The 16,964-nt window shown below is 40.7% G+C and overlaps 1 protein-coding gene across 1 annotated transcript in view; it reads left to right on the plus strand.

The window, feature by feature from the left end:
• SPAG16 (sperm associated antigen 16) overlaps positions 1-16,964 on the plus strand; it is a gene marked incomplete at its 5' end in the record, with an annotated part of 321,318 nt that overhangs the window by 156,153 nt on the left and 148,201 nt on the right. Inside the window, one exon of the mRNA XM_017828480.1 lies at positions 11,658-11,784. Coding sequence (XP_017683969.1) covers positions 11,658-11,784 — 127 coding nt within the window. The remainder of the gene's footprint in view (positions 1-11,657; positions 11,785-16,964) is intronic.

Genomic DNA, 16,964 nt, shown 5'->3' on the forward strand with positions numbered 1-16,964 from the left:
TTTGTAAAAACTGTGTGGATGTAGTTGAGTTCTCTACATTTGTTCAGTTTTTCCCTGTTGTCAATAGTTTTCCAACAGTTGATTTTTTTTTTTTTTGAAGGAAGGTGAGGGTTTTGCATTAGAAACAGTGCAGACCCAGGGCATCCATCGTGCAGTTTAATGTGACTCTGGGCAGACAGAAGCCTGAGAGAGCCATGTCTTGTCCTTCCCCTTATCAGCTGCTGCCTGATCCTGGTAAAGTCACAGAACAAAGTTCTCACCTCAGCAAGTGTTTGGGGTTCTCTGCATTTCACACACACCGAGAGCTGGATCTTTAAAAGTGCCCGAAGGGTCGACTGAAAATATGTTGGAGTGGGCACACTGTCACTTTTGAAAATCCCATTGTTTAGGCACCCAAAAAGCATATGAATCTCAGACTCTGTGATGTCAGGGAAGTTTGGAAATCCTGTCCTAAATATGCAGATTTCTGGAGAATATGGTATGATAGATCCCCATAGGATGAACTTAGGTTTTGGCAAGGTATTTTAGGCTTTAGTGTTACAGGAGTGGTGGTTTTGAAAAAAAATGTGCTGTTATATACTGTTACAGACTTAAAATCCTATAAAAAGCAATTATTTATGGCATTGTCAGTGAGTTTTCAGAAGAAATAGATCAGATCAGCCTCACAGTGAGATACCAAGATTCAAGAGAAAATGTGCATTCCAATACAGGACAGTAAGTTTATCTGGTCTTCTGGTGTAAAGATATTTCAAATTTTATTTTTCATTGTCACATTTCTCATTTTCCATGTTATGTCTCACCAGTCAGTAGTTGTGCATATAATGCTGTATTCTTTATTATGTGATCATGATGAAAAGGAAGAGAATGAAAGAAATTACAAAGAAATTCTTCAGGATGGTTGGAATGCACTGTAAAGGGCATCTGAATGATGAGTTTAGATGGCAATTTTTTTTTTTCATGACAACGTTTTATCTGAACGGCAAAAGCCTAAAACTGTACAATAACCTGTTTGGTTAGAACTAGTTCTAACATAGGCATTATCATACACACACACAAAATTAAATCACTTGGCAGTGATCCATCACAATATATATATACTGTTAGCTTTCAAAATCAGCAGCAGTATGTCCTTGGAGGAATTGAGACATCTGGATTGAGCTGTTCAGGGTCAGCCCAAAAAGGCAATAGTTTTACAGGTAAAGTTTTTGTCATAAAAAATAAAATAAATAATAATAAAAAAAAAGGCAAAATAATAAGATGATGGCAGCTCCATATTGCCTGTGAAAACAGGACATGAGTTCAGTGCTGATGTCAGCTGATATGATAATTGAGGATAACCCACTGTCACCAGGGAGCGAGACTTTGCTTATTTGGCTGCAGAACTGCTGAGCAGAAAACGCGCTTGTACTCGCTCTGCAGTGTTTAATGTCAGCTTAAATGGTTTAGATCTATTTTATTATTACTGAGATTGCACTGATCTGATTATCTCGTACCCATATGCCTTGAGGGGGTAGAAGATAATTGTTTAATAAAATAAGGCTATGGTTTTCAATAAATGATTTCTGGTGCTCCTGTCTTCACTGTCCCACAGAAAAATCCCTTATGGAAACTTGATTTGCAGAAACTGCTGAGCGAGGGTTACAGTCAAAAAATAATGTAAGCCTCACCTTTCTGATCTCAGTGCACCACGTCCCTCAACCGACGTTAGTAATTCTGGGATAGATGGTTCTGCTTTCTGTGTGTTGCAAGGGAGACACAGGCAGATGAAGAGCAGATCATGTTCTAGTTCCTGTCCAAAGGACTGAAATGGCATTTTATCCAATAACTGTGAAATACAGGAGCTGACCTTGGAGGGGGACTGCTTCAGATCTTGTCTCTCTGAGTGCCAGGACCACTGGTCTGCACAAAGCTTTTTCTTCAGCTGATGGAATTTATTTTGTCCCTGTGGACAGACTCGATGAAAAAGTTAGGAAGTCATAGCCATGAACAGATGGTTTAACACGTGGGTGTTGACTTCCCTGAGGCAGAGGGCAGAACTAAGCCTAGATTTTGAAATATGGTCGAGGAATGTAGGGGTTGTGCTCCTGCATCATGCTTGGAGTGGGTACCAGTGCAGCTTCTGTGGGGTCCAAACCCCATCAGGGTATATTAGAGATGTTCTGGGAATGCCCACTAAATTGAGTTCCTTAGAGCAGTGTTAACAAATCTATTGTTTCTGGGAGAGCTATCTATTGCTCTGAGAGAGCATTACTCAGTAAGTCAGAATAAAAGGACTTTGGATCATGCCTAGGCATTGTTCTTTTACACAGGTTTACAAGCAAGGCCTTGTCATTGCCTTGGTCTGTATTTGACCAAAATGGTCCTTGGAAAGGGCTCTCAAGATCTACATTTTGAGTATAGATGCCTGAATCTTCTTCCGGCTCCATGACTTTCAAAGTCATTTTTGATGACCTGATTCTAACCCTGGGAAAATATTATCTTTTTCAAATGAAAAATAATCCAAATTTGAAGCATATAAAAATGCGTCTCACTTCTGAAAAATCTGGACTGTAAGTAACAGGCTTCTGTTCAAACTAAAGTAGCTGAAATAAATTACCAAAATTGATTTAGAGCCCAATTTCAAAGGAAAGTGAGCTTTTGCAGCAGCTGTTGCCATGAGCTGAAAAATGCCCTGTGCTGCCAACAATTAGGTGTTGACTAGTGAGATTCTAAAGATACCTTGACAAGACACAAGGTTCAACCAAGCCTACACGGTAACAGGGAATGAAGAACATATTGCAGTCTGGTGTGAAAATGTATGTGCTCTATAGCAGAACTCCAGAACAGCTACACATGAAAACATGTTTGTTGCAATTCAGGACAATCACGTGGTGTCTCTGACACAGCTATGGGAGTGCTAATTTCTGTTCTGTTTCTAGGCTAATTTTGGCAAAGTGTTGTATCTTCTGGTCCTGGTTCAGCTGAATATTTAAGAAAATCCTTACATTTAAAGATGTGCTCCATTCCAGCCCCATCTTTAAAGGATTCTACAGTGTCACTGTATTAATGTAGAAATCTGTCTGATCTGGTAATTATGGATACTGTTCTTCTCATCCAATGACACTTATTTTGAGTGTACACTGTGATTAGATTGGTGTAATTATATTGATCTAAAATCATAATGCTAACGGGGGAAGTTAGAGCAAAAAGACCATAAGCCATTCTTAAGTAGAGATTTTACGTCTTACTGTTTTATCTTTCCTTTTTAAAAAATTAGCTTCACACCAAAACCCCTTTTTCTGGAAGCAAGAAATAATAAAAATAATAATACTTCTTACACAACCCTTTGTTTGTTAAAAGAAATGTAAGATGTTAATAGGCTGAAGCTTCAGTGTAATAATGAGTAGATTCATTATTCATGTTTCAAGCCAATAAAAAAGGAGAGAGATTATCGACAAACAGTTTTCACACCTTCTAATGAAAGACTAAGTACAATATTATTATTTCAGTAATTTGCGCTTTTCACTCATAAAAAAACATAAAGCTATTGTCAATCATATTTATTATTCTCAGTGGTTTTCAAAATTGATCCTGGGTTTGAGTGGTATTCGAATCATTCGAACAACAAAGGGGAATTGATTATATTTCTTTTTTGTCTCTTTGTGCCAGGGAGTTCTAACCAAACATGGCACCGGGGAGAGTCTTTTGTTCCGTGAAACCCAACCCACAACTATCTGTGTGCACTTCATGCAGTGACACGTTCAATAACTGTTGGTAGCAAATACAGGTTCTTGTTATTTTGCAGGCTGGCGTCAGGCAGTCAGCACGTCTGTGTTCACCACCACAGCAACCAGCGTGCCCTTAAAACCTTGCCTGGGTGCTTTTCTGTCCAAGAGGTTTCTTTCCTCAGTGCTGTGTCCTCGTGCACTGCTCAGTATCTCACTGGTGGTGGAAGTTTCCACATGCTCAATAAATGGACAGCTGCTATTTAAACACGCCCGGTAGAGCTCTGCCAGAAAAATAAACACGGTGTTATAATTGGCTGCTTTTCCACTAATACATATTCTGTTACATAAATTACAAGGAACTGAGGCAAATAAGCATTTTAATCCCAATGGTGAGGCATGAAGTTTTGCAACCTCTTTCTCCTGCATTCACAGAATGCTCTTTCAAGGACTGTGATTATTTGGCTGTTATCTAATTTCACCACAGAATAGAAGTCTGACTGGAGCATTGCTTTCTGCTGGTTAATTATAAATTTATTAGGGGAATTTTGTCCAATTGTCCCTCACTATTAGACCTCGCTGAATCTGAAGTTCAAGCTATCAGACTTCATTTAATGTAATGCATTGCCCTCTTTTTCTGTTCTGCATGTGCTTTTTTTGTATTTTTTTGTTCTCAGGTACATTCAATTTTCCCTTTCTGTGTATTATTTGCCAAAGAGGCTGTTTCAAGTTATAGAAATAGGACAAAGTAATTTTTAGAACAGCAAAATATGTAAGGAGGCAAGGTCCCTGGAGATGAAATACATTTCCAACACAAGAAAATAGCTTTCCTGTTCTGTTTGGGTGTTGCTGTTGACAGAGCAGCTTGTTAGCAGCACGCAAATGCGTCGGTGGTAGTGAGGCTGTGCCACCACTGTGGAGGGGATGCCAGGGAATGGGAGAGTTTGGAGTGCAAGGAGGGGTTAACACGAGCCTGTGGGCACACTGATGGACTTGCTTTTGGCCCACCTCCCTGCTGTGGGCAGATTGGAACACTTCTGTGGTGCCTGCAAGAGTGAACCCCAAAACATGTGGGACTAGACTGGCTGGGGGAGGGCTCAGTGTGCTCAGACCTCAGCAAATGAGATCCACAGTTCCGGGCCACTCGTGCTCAGGTGCTGCCTTTCAGCTTTCTCTTAGGGTTTTGCTGGAAGTGGGAGCTTGCAATGTGTTAGACAAATTTGGATCAGACAGGGGGGTCACCTGAAGGAGTAGAGGCATCCTGTGTGAGCACAAAGCTTGGCCTGCATTGCAAGGTGCTCCTTATACCAGCAGGGCCAGGACAGGATCTGGGCTGCAGTTCCCTCTTGCAGCAGGGTGGAATCTGTTCACCTGCCGAATCTCTGTAGTCTTTATTCCTGGTTTCAGCAGGAGCTGAAGCAGGGCTGGTGATGGAGTTGAGTCTAATAAATTGGTGTTAAAGGAAAGCTGCCATGCTCAGTTCAGCCCCCAAAAGTAAGGGAAAAAGAACATTGCTAGATCTCAGAGGAGAAATCTGAACTCTGAAAAATAAACTGCTGCAGCCTCTCAAAACTTACCAAGTAAGACAAAAATGTAACTATTGACGTTCACTTAGGTCGGTTTAATGAAAAGACGCAGTTTGATCCATTTCAGAACCTCTGTGTTCAAACAGTAGGACTCCTAAGTTCTCCTTTTTTAAAATGAGGTCTAAGAAAAGACTGTAACAGGATTTTATTGCAAATTTACAGACTTGCTGAGTCAGACGAGTAATGTGTGTTTATATGTCTAGAAAATATTAATAAAACATTTCTATCATGTTTGGGGTTCTTTTTTCCTTGGCTAAGCCTTCCTAGTTGGGAAGCCTTTGCTTGTCTTTTGGCAGAAGGAAGAAGAAAAGGACAGAGGAAGGGGAAGAACTGCACCCTTGAACTTACCAGTTAAGTCTGTACCACTTCAGAGCTCAGTTTCCTTTTACATGCTCAATTTACTGTGCACCAGACCAAAAGTGTGAGCTGTCAGGCTCCTGTGGAGATAAACCTGGATCTAATCCTGCTCCTACTGACATCAGTGGCAAACCTTGTGCTGCTTTCAGTGGGAGTGGGCCATGCACCCCACGCCTGTGTGATTCAGCCAGCCCTGCACGGCCCAGCTCAAAGCAGCCTCTGATGTGAGTGATGGCAGGAGAGTTTAATGCTTAATCCTGCTTCTGCTCACTGTGAATTTAAAAAGTGTAACCATTACAATTGCCCGAAACCAACAGTGTAAAGCAACTTCACCTGTGTGAAGAACTCAGGAGTAACTGCAAACTGACCCTTGCTAGAGAAACCGTGACTTACAGCTTCTCTTTAATTGGGGGCCTGCTCCTTGTTTTGTGGAGCACCCAGATTGCAGAGATTAAAATGTTCCACCAGTGCTGAGTATGAAGATAAATAACACAAAGAAGGATTACTTTTGTATTTTCTTTCTAAACATTTCTAAATACTGGAGAAGAAATGTTTACAATGCCATAAAAACAGTAGTAACATCTCCTTTAGTGCTGCATTTTCCAAGTGTCAAACACTGGTTTGAAAGAGGGCACAAGCGAATGTTCACAATTTGAAGAGAGCCCTGTTTTATTGAAGATAAGTAATAGTTGAACAAAGTGTTTGGTATTGACAGAATCATACCGTCATGTCTCTTTTCAGAGACAAATGTACTTTATGGAGGAAGTGTCCTCACATGTCAGTGTCTTAGAAAATGTGTTACATTTAGTGAAATAATGGGTCAAGAAAAAAAAAAAATCACTGTCGTAAATGATGGTGGGCACTTTTTACTGAAATACTGGTAGTTTTACATTCTTGACATGAATAATTGGATGTGTCATATGTGAAGCTACCTAGAAATAAAATAGAGGTCATAAAGTGTAAAGACATGATAGGATGCATTTATAACAGCATAAACCAAACTGGCATTTTAATGTCTTAAGCCAGCCCATTTGCTATACTTGGCCATTGATCTTGGCTGGGAAAGTTCTATGCCTAATTTAAACACATTTTGGAGATAAAGCCATATAATGGGAAAGTGATAGGATTTGGTTTTGTTAAAAATACTCTCCTTTTAACTGTTACAATTATATCACAGGGTTGGAGACAGGTTGTGGTGTGTCCTTACAAAACTTCCTCAGAAATGTTGTGTCCACCTTCCTCACGGGTGACTCTGGTGTAATTTACCTTGGCAATTCCCCTGCTGGTGATTGCAGCTCACACAGAAGAATGTTATTGAACAGACATGAGAGAGAGAGAGTTTAGTTCAGTCTTTGTTCTGTGGGATGATTTGAAAAGCAATTGTTGGGGAAGATAGTACAGTTTGGGAGTACCTGTGCATTTAATGAATCCCTCTGGAAGGCATGTGAAAAGATGGTTGATAGAGGCACTGACTCCGAAGAACATGCTTAAAATCTCATTAATTTCAATTGGCTGTATAGGTGCTTTTAATTACTATGCTTGAACTGAGATTTAATATGGCACAGCAATAAAAGAAGTAATTATGACTACCCAACTAATCACTAAAATGGCATCACCCTCCACTCCCTCAATTTTTCCAACAAAGCTGAACTTAGAAACCACATGCTTTAAGAAAAAAAAAAAAGAAAAAAAATGAGGAAAGGAGGCAGAGCTTGTCCTGATTTCATAGGAGCACCAGCATGTGTGTGTTGGATGTTGGGTGTTTTAAAAAAAACACTTCTAAATAGCAAAAGAATAGGCAACGTGTGATCTGAGATTTCCTGAGCTTGTGGCTCAGGAAATGAGTGCTGACCTGTGCAGGTTGGGCACTGTGTGGCCTTGAGCCATGAATATGTACTAGGCAATTGTGGAATGTTCCCATCAGGGTGTGCCAGCTTGGTCTCCCTCCTGAATTTTAACTCCTCTGTGCAACTAGGAAAGGATGCAGGGGAAGAGGAATCTACCCACTATCTGTATTTTCTTTTCAATTACTGTGCAGTTGATGGAATATCTAACTGGTGCATTTTTTGGCTACTGTTGTACATTAGAGGAGAGATGGCAGCCTGGTAATATTCAGCGGAGTCTCATGTGAGTGGAAATGTTTCATATCTGCTGTTTTCAATGCAGTTTTACTGAAAGCCCTTTGGAATTTGAATGAACCATTCTGGGATGTGATTTTCAAAACAGAAGTCTCTGAAAACTGAGCAAGTAAAATTTTCTCGTCGCTGCTGAGCTAGTGATATTGGTAATGGTTCAATTAAATTGAAATGCCAACATTCATGGAATAGGTGTGCTTCTTTATAAGTATCCAGCCATGTTTGAAAAGACAAATCAAAACCTGGTGAGCTAGATTGAAGGCTGATTTACTGATGGACATAATTGCCTTACCTGGATTTAAGGGAAGGGAATTTACTCTGTAGAGAAAAAGAGAACATTGAAGATAATTAGTCATGAGCCAAGAAAATGTGTTAGCTGATGTTTTATGTTGAAAAAGTAGTAGTAACACAGCATGAGCGTTGGAATTGGCATCTGAGGTGAGATTCAGAATAAAATCTGCAAAATACTGAACTACTGAACAGTATTTCTACTGTGGCACCATTTATTCAGGATCTCTTTCTCTGTCACTGGATATAGGCAACAAGAGTTCTGCAAATGCCTAAGCTGCTTTTCATAGATGATTCCCTCTGTCTTCCGAGCTGGAATGTTCAGAGATGGTGAGGTTTATATCCATGAGGCTGTGTGTTCACAGTGGGGAAAAAAAAACTTAGTGAATGTTGCTGCAGATTTACTTTAATGTAGATAAACTTGAACCATTGGATAGAATCATGAGCTCCCATGAAAAACAGGGTGATACTCTACCCTTCCTATCAACTTCTTTTTTATGGAAAAAGAACATGTAAATAAACTGTTGGCCTTTCTGACCAGAAGATAGCTGGTATACAAACCAGTCTTGCTGAAATTATATCTCAGCTGGAAGGAAAGATGAGTTTATTTTATGTAGCAGTTGGAGAAAAGTTCTTAGAAATATTCAGTCAGTCAGTTACCAGAGTGGTAAATTAAATCTCGAGAGCCAGAGCTCGCTCATCAGCATGCAGTGATATGGAAGTGCAGGCAGCTGCATCAGGTCTGGGGGTTTATGTTCCTGATGGAAAAGTGCAAATCATTTCCTTCTCTTCTGCTGCTGTCATGGTCCATCACTTTAGTCCATTTTCACCTTGCTAAGGGATTCTGAATGGGCCTTCCTGCTTTGCCATCTAATTAATCTCTCACAAGCCTGTTCTTGCAGCCTGGCTGCCTGGGATGGTCCATATCTTACATCAGTGCCTCACAAACAAAATATTCCTTCCCCCTCCTTCCTTTTCCTGTACTCTTTCACCCCAAGCCCTCTCAAGCAGGTTGAAGATGCTGTTCTCCCCCAGTCTTTGAAGAGGACAGACATACATGCTTTTATTGCAGGAAGATATCCCCTTTGGTTCTAGTGGAACACTGTCACACTCTGGTATGTAAAGTTGTTTTCAAAACTAGTAAGAGCCCAAAAAATACACAGGAGGATTTTCCTTGTCAGAAACTGTTCAGCAACTCAAAGTCTTCATAGTGTAACAGGCAAGCAGGAAATCATTGGGCACCTTTGAAAAATGGCATACCTGTAGACAAATAAAGGTGTAAGATCTGAGATGAGAAAGGTATATTCTCTGGTGTAAAACATTGCCACGAGTCTGTGAAACAAAAAAATTACTTTATTGAAGTTACTTTATTGTCATAGATCAAGTGATCGTGAATATCAGATACCTTGTGCACTGAGCACTAACAGCCACAATACTTTATGACTAGTTTAAAATGAGTCCTTGTGATAACACATGTAGGCTATATAGCAGATAACACTGGATAGTATAATGTATTAGCTATAATAGAAAAACATAGATTCTGTGAAATGATACCAGTGGAATCTAATATTTCTTTGAAATCTATATCCTGGGTAATATTTCTACTCGGAAGCTACTTATCTCCCTCCTGGCCTCCCTTCTGTGGGGACAGGCTTGGTGTTCAGCTCAGCACAGCGGATGGTTCCAGTCTGGGAAGTAGAAAAGCACTAAAATACATCTGAGAAGTCTCTGTGTTAGACCAGTGATCAGGGTGCTGTCCATCCAAACCTTGCAGCTCTCCTGGCCTGCACCTGATCTCTAGAAACTCATCTTCTGTGCTGTTGATACAAAACCCGCAAGAGCTCCGAGAGTCTTCTGGTGACATACAGGCAGGAAAAAAAAAAAAAAACAAAGGAAAAAAAAATCACATCTTTAATTCCTCCCTTCTGACAGCTTCCTTAATAAATTTGGTAAGAAATTTCTCTGTTAAGAGCCACCCAGTAATCTAATTTGCAAGCCCCAATGATATATTCAGCAGCCAGCTCAGGGGAGGTGTGTTTCTACTGTCAGAATCACAGGAGCAGGGCATAAAATTCTGAGCTCTCACTGAAAGCTGCAATAATTTACGATGAGTTGTTGGCTTTAATTTTTTCATACTATTTTTGACTCAGCTGAACAAAGAGGATAGAACTGCTACTGACTTTACATTGATTAGTTTTTTCCACAGTATGCTCACATACCTGTATGTTTTCACAGGATATAATAATACAGACACTGCACATTTATTTTTATGTGTATCCAAAGAAATCATGGAGTGAGACCTGAATCAGTGTGGGCAACTCTTGTGCACAGCCATAATGACTGATAAATACCAGTTCATTTCAACTGTCTCCCCTGCTTCTCTAGGAGTTAAGCCTTTGCCGTTCTGTTCAGTTTAAATAATCCCAGATTTGTTTGTTACCTTCTGTGTTGTCCTGGTAGGGCATCCTTGGGCTCTTCCTTCTCTTCTCTGGGACTCCAGTTTAAGGAACGTTCTGATCTGGTGCGTACACAGAAAACAAAGCCAAACCTAAAAAGCTTTCACAGGATCATGGGCTGTTTTGTGAGAGAATAGATTCTCTACAGCGGTGTCATCGTGGCTGTGTGTCTGTTCCTTATGATGGGAGAAGCTTCCCATCTGTATCAGGTTCATACTCTCAGCGAGAAGGATCAACAGTGTTGTCTCAGAAATAAAGTCATTAAAAAAAAACAGAACAAAAAGGTAAGAAAGCAAACAAAAAACTCTAGGGTATTGCTTCATAGCTGATGGACTGGGAGAAGGTGCAGTAGTTGGGTGTCTTCAACCTTGAAAGAACTTTCAGAACCATTTCACAAAGTAATTCCTTTTGAGCTGATGTCAGTTCATGCTAAGTACCTTGATTCTTGGGGTACACCTCTGTTCCCTCACATCTGCTTTACAAACAGAGAGCTTATAATGGCTACTGGTGTGCTTGATCCATGGTAGGAGACCTCTTGTTCAGGGACAAGGGATCTTGGGTGTCCACAGTGACAAGACTTTACCCTCCCAGGCATCACTGAGTTTCTAGAAACCTTTCTGAAGACCTTGAGAGAAAAGTAGGATTTCCAGCACTCTCTAGCTTTCTTCAAGGTGCATGTGTAGACCTACAGTCTAGTAGGTTTCTCAGACCCTTTGTAAGCAAGAAGGAATATGATATCTTTGAAAGAGAAATGGTCCTGTCCCTATCCTACCTTTTCATCCATATTCCCTTTAGGCTCTACATCAGTGAGGTTTCTGAGGATGCACCCAGGAAACATCAAGTGGTGCTTTCATTGTGGCTCCTTAGGATTGAATCTCTTAAAACCTGCTTCTTCATTTCTTTTTGCCTTTCACTATAGCCTTCATTACTGGGAAGCAAACACCAGCTGATGGGGTTTTATTGTTGCCCCTGTGGTGTAGTGCTTGGGTGATGAATAGCTGTCAATGTTCCGTTGTTCTGGACAGTAGCTGGGGAAGAGACAAGAAATGTGTCAGTCATTTACCTAAACTTGTCTGCTGTTTTTATTACCCTGAATGGCAAATGCTGTATTTCTGTTATTTTCTTTTGCAGTGAGAGATGCAGACACACGTTGCGTGGCCATAAAGATTCAGTCAACAGCATTGAGTTCCTTCCCTTCTCCAGCACCGTTCTCACGAGCTCTGCTGACAAGACTTTGTCCCTCTGGGATTCCCGAACGGTAAGCGGGCTTTTCCTCGCTCTCTCCTGAATTCAGGCAAAGCGGTGATGTGGATGGTGTAAGAAAAATGAAAGCCAGGGTAAAATCAAAATAGAAAGTAAGGGGTGATGTGGCCCTAGAATGTTCACTGACACAACTATTGTCTTCTGACTAAAAAAATCACCATAATCCCTTCCTTGGCATCTGAAATGACGGAGTCATCCCAGTGCAACAAACGGACGTGGGCCGAGATTACCCAACACACGGGTAGCTGGATTAGGTGGTGGTGGTTTTAGCAGCTGATGTTCCAGGTCTGCAAGACTGCAGTGCTGCACACTGTGCTTTGTCAGTTCAACAAACAGAGAGCTCAGGGTCAGATTTGTTGAGCTTCTCTCAGCTTCTTTTGTCAGCTTGCTTACAGAAGTCCTGGCATGTACTTTGAGTCACATACAAAGGAAATGGGGGGAAAGTGCCTTAGGAGAAGCACAAGAAGAGAGAAATACAAGAAACCATATAGAAGTGTAATATATTTATTCCTCTTCTAGAAGGGATCTGCCTCCCTGCCCCCAGAACTCCCTGCTGATTCCTCATGGAATATGTATTATTGTCTCCATAACATACCCCTGTAGGTAGTGACAGAAACTCTGCATCTCTTCCTTTATTCTTCTCTACCTTCATTCTGTGGTATAGGTATTCATGGATTGAGTGCATTGCAGAGTGTATTTTTCCCTGCTGCTTTGCAAACCAAATATGCAAATCCTGTTCACGTAGAATATGAGAACAAGACAAGAGGAAATTTTTCCTGTTTCAACAGAAAATGTAATAATTATTGCTGCAGTTGTGGTATTTCTCATGGAGCAACTTTTGAAGTTCTCCAATTGTTCCTTCAGTTGATATTATGGCCACTTTGCACTTCTCAAACATTGTAAAGGTACAAGATTCCAGCCCAGAATAGAGAAGGTTGTATTAATGGAAGGGATTTGAGAGGAAGTAGGCAAAGACCTATTGCTCTGTATTAATAGGTGTTGTCATCAGATCTATACAAACGTAGGATAAGAAAAACTGCCATGAAAATGACAGATGAATACTTGAGATGCTCATTAGGCAAATTCTATTTATGGATCTTAGAAACAGACTGAATAGAAGGTCCTCTAATAATAATAATAATAATAATCCTGGGCATAAAGCACTATGAGTTAAAATGAAGCTATTCGAGACTCATTATTCTTACACACATTGGTTTGTAAGAATATATGATATCCAAATATGAATAATTCAAAAAAGAGGGAAAAAAATCATTGAAATACAAACAAAAGCAACATACTTAGTGGAAAAATAGATTTCTGCTTTGTTTTGTTTTCAATAAATTCTGCAGTGAACTTTATCTTGCAAATGTCTCAGTAATCTCCTGCTCATAGCAAATTAAGAGTCATCAAAGAGTTTTCCTTTGATAAACTCAGGGAGAAACCCTGCTCTATATTTGCTCGTCAGCATTGTTTTTCAGCTTTGGGTAATTTTGCAAAGATAGGAAGGACCTTTTGTGAAAAGAAAACATTATATATGGCATTTGGGTGTATGTTTATTCTGTTGAATTTTTCCCTCGTTCAGTGGGAAATCTTGCAGATTTGAGATATGTGTCCACACTGAAACACTGGTGAAATCACTGTGAAGATGCCATCTCCCTCTAAATGCTGAATGATATTAAATGTTCCCTCCAGAAAGAAGATGAATTATTTTCTCCCATTAATTCAGAACAGAGTATTTTCTCACCTCTGTGAGATCAATTAACATTAAGGAGTACATTTAAGATAATTTTAATGAAACATGAAAACCGTACTCTGGTTTGTTTTCTCATAAATTAGATTCCTATTACTAATCACATCTTGCTCTTCAATCATTAAGTTTAGTCAGCTCTTTATTATTAAAGATAATGGATACAGAGAACTGTAAGTCAAAGCAGTGTAAGTTGAATGGACAATGAGCTCTGGATTTGGGGCAGAATGGAACATAAATCTTTGTAATTACTAAGCTGAAGCTATAATGCAGCCTGCAGACTTTGGAAACGCAGGGAGTTGCTTTTTCCTCTTTTTTTTTTTTTTTTTTCTGGCTAACATATAGCAAGATCTAGTGGTTAAAAATATCTGCAGCACATTGGCTATAATTTTAAACCTGAGATATATGTTGCCTATAGGGAAATGAACACACAGAAAGATGAATAGTACTTGGATGATTATGGCTCTTTCCAAACATTCTGGGAGAGTTACGGGTACGGTGTTGGATTTGGATGGGAACCATCCTCCTGCTGTGCCAGCCGTGCAGTAGATGAGATGTAGGAGGCCGAGGCTGCAATTCATGGTAGGAATCTCTTGCCAGTAGAGCTGACGGCTCTGGTGCCAAGATAAGCTGCGGAATTTATTCCTCTCTCTGCCAGTTTCATAGAAAGACAAGCGCGTTCTGGCTTTTCACCAGAGGATTTTCTCGCTGACACATCAGAATAAGCATCTCCACTCATGAATTGCAAAGTGTGTCCAGTGATAAATGTGAGGGGGGCGGGGGAGCGCGTGACCCCCAGAGCACGGGTTCACCTGCCCGAGTTAATTCTCCTCGTGATGAGCGCCCTGCCACTCGTCTGCATCTCCCACGGGCTGGGCAGCAACTTCTTGGGGCTACTCAGATTTCTCTGCATAACATTTGAGCCAAGCTGCATCTTTCTGAGACAGATAAAATACCAAATATTTATACACTTAAATAATTAAATAGAGGGGGGAAAAAGTACTCACATTTTTCATTCTACACATTTGAAACTTATTGATTTAGTAACTATCTCATCTGCTTTCTGATTTTTGAAATGTCAGGTTCCGTAACTGGATATTTCATTTCTGAAATGTGGAGAGACTGTCATTTTAAAGGCAGCATTCTGCAGTAATGCCCCAAGGAATGTGTCTGACAAGGATTTGGGAAGATGTGTGTGTGCTTAACCAGACAGTCCCATTCACAGCAGTGACACTGTTCTCCTGAACCATGTTCAGCACACGCACAGCTCTGTAAAAAGTTAGCCATGCAATGCTCTTTTTCTATTTGATTTTGTGAACTACTAAGCGTTTGATATATTGTTTGATAATTCTTGTCCATCTTAGTCTCTACTGGTCACTGATATTCAAGTTTATTGTTTTAATTATCCGGGAGATATTTCTAACTTCACGCAGTGTAGCCCAGTGATTTAAGATGAGCCCCATTTTTCTGCAATCCTCTTGCAGAAGATTGCTGTGTAACACAAATGAAAAGATCCCATTTCCACCCCACTATCAAACTCATATCCCTGACATCCAGACAGGAAGGCATCAAGGATGTCAGCTTTTTACTATTTGGGTCAAAGATGACTTGAACTGGGGTAAGACAGTGCAGCAGAACAGTGACCAGAGCTGAGTTCTGGCTCTGAGCAACAAATTTTGTCCTTGACAGTAATTTGTGGTCTGAACAGCCGAATCAAGAGCTGGAAGCTCCAAGGTAGTGTAGTTCCTGATGAATAATGCAGGCACCAATTTCAGAGGAAAAAGGAAAAAACAGAATGAAATTGTCCAAAATCCTGCCTGAACAGCAGCAAATAGCTCCCAGTAATAACTCATTGTCAGTGAGCCAGAACCTGGCTGTGGCCATCAGGCTCCTCAAAGACTGCTGAAAAGTCTCCTCCTGCCCCAAAGCAAGGAAGGAAAGTGGGAATCCAGGCAGAGCCTCCTTTCAGGCTCCTGCAGGGGTGTGTAAGCCCCTGGAAATGGTTCATGAGTGTGGTGCAGCCACACTTTATACAGCAGGGCTGGATGGACCCTTAGAGCTACATTACACTCAGAGAAAGACATTAGGAAGAAGTAGTGAAAAGAGAGAGAGGCAGCTGGGTGCTTCTTTAGGGCAGAGTTTTGTCTTCAGGTGTGACATTGGATTAAAAAGGTTCTTACATACAGCCCTTTTAAAAGCATTGTTTCCTAATAAACTGAGGCTTCTCTACTCACAATGTGCTTATCATTTTTTTTGCTAGTGGCTCTTGAGCATTAGCTGAGGGTTGACAGAGTTTCCATGCAGTTAGGTCCCTGGGCAACAGCAGGGAACCTAAAAGAACGCCCCACCTGGTAGGAGAAGAGGCCGTGGGTGCACAGCCCTGCTGCCAGGCACCGCCTTTCCCTCAGCAGCCCCCCACTGGTGTTCCCCAGAGCGTCACAGGTGAGATACTGCTTGGGGCTTTTCTTGCTTTGCTTTTCATGATCTACCCCACAGACTCACAGAGCCTGGAACAATCTCTCTGTGCATTCAAGGCACAGCACAGTAAATCCCCAGGGATTCAGGGCGCTGGAATTTGCATTTTTGCGGTTTGTCAAAGGGCTGCGGCTGCAGGCACGGAGATCATTTGAGGACAGTGGCCATTTCAAAGGGCTTGCACACTGTGTCCTACCAGAGAGTCAATAAATACGTGGGCATGGCAGTTTTGGAGCTGTCAGCTGAGGTTGCCAGCTGTGGTGCAGCATTTTAATGATGAGGACTTGGCTGCCTCTGTGCTTCATATGGATGTAGAATAATTGCAACAATGCTGATCTAAAAGCTGCAGTCTTGCAATTTTTCCCTTCACAATACAGCCCATCTTCTCCCACCTTGCTGTGGTTCCTGTTGCAACTGGGCAGAGCCTGAAAATTAGTTAACTCTTGATTCAATTCAGTGGAGTTGTTCCAAACCAGTGATTTCCACAGATAACCTTTTTTTAATTTTATTCGAATGAAGTAATCTTTTAGATCACTTGTTTTTTTTATTGTTGATTTTGTCTCTATTTAGTAGTTTTTAAGTTAGTAACTCCCTGAAATATCCTGTTCTATTTTTGTTTCTTCCAGTGAAATATAAATTATCTTTTAGACTACTTGTTTTTCAGCATTGATTTTGGGACAAGTTTTTTGTCAGTGGATTTAAAGCATATGGGAACACCCAGATCTTTGCAGGGATGCTGCCTGTCTGTGGTGGGGGTTTTTATGCCTGTGTTCCTTTGGAGGGGGCATTCATGAGGCAAATCCAGGAAAAATGTCAGAGTATTTAAGGATCAGGTGTATGAGACAAGCACTGATGAGCCAAAAGGAGTTATTTTGAAAAGCAGTCTGGTTGAACTTAAATTGTTTGGCCTAGTCCAGTTGATTTATCTCCAAGTAAACACCTCAGACACAAAA

The sequence above is a fragment of the Lepidothrix coronata genome, unplaced genomic scaffold, assembly GCF_001604755.1.
Source record: "Lepidothrix coronata isolate B3197 unplaced genomic scaffold, Lepidothrix_coronata-1.0 Scaffold149, whole genome shotgun sequence".
Taxonomy (NCBI): domain Eukaryota; kingdom Metazoa; phylum Chordata; class Aves; order Passeriformes; family Pipridae; genus Lepidothrix; species Lepidothrix coronata.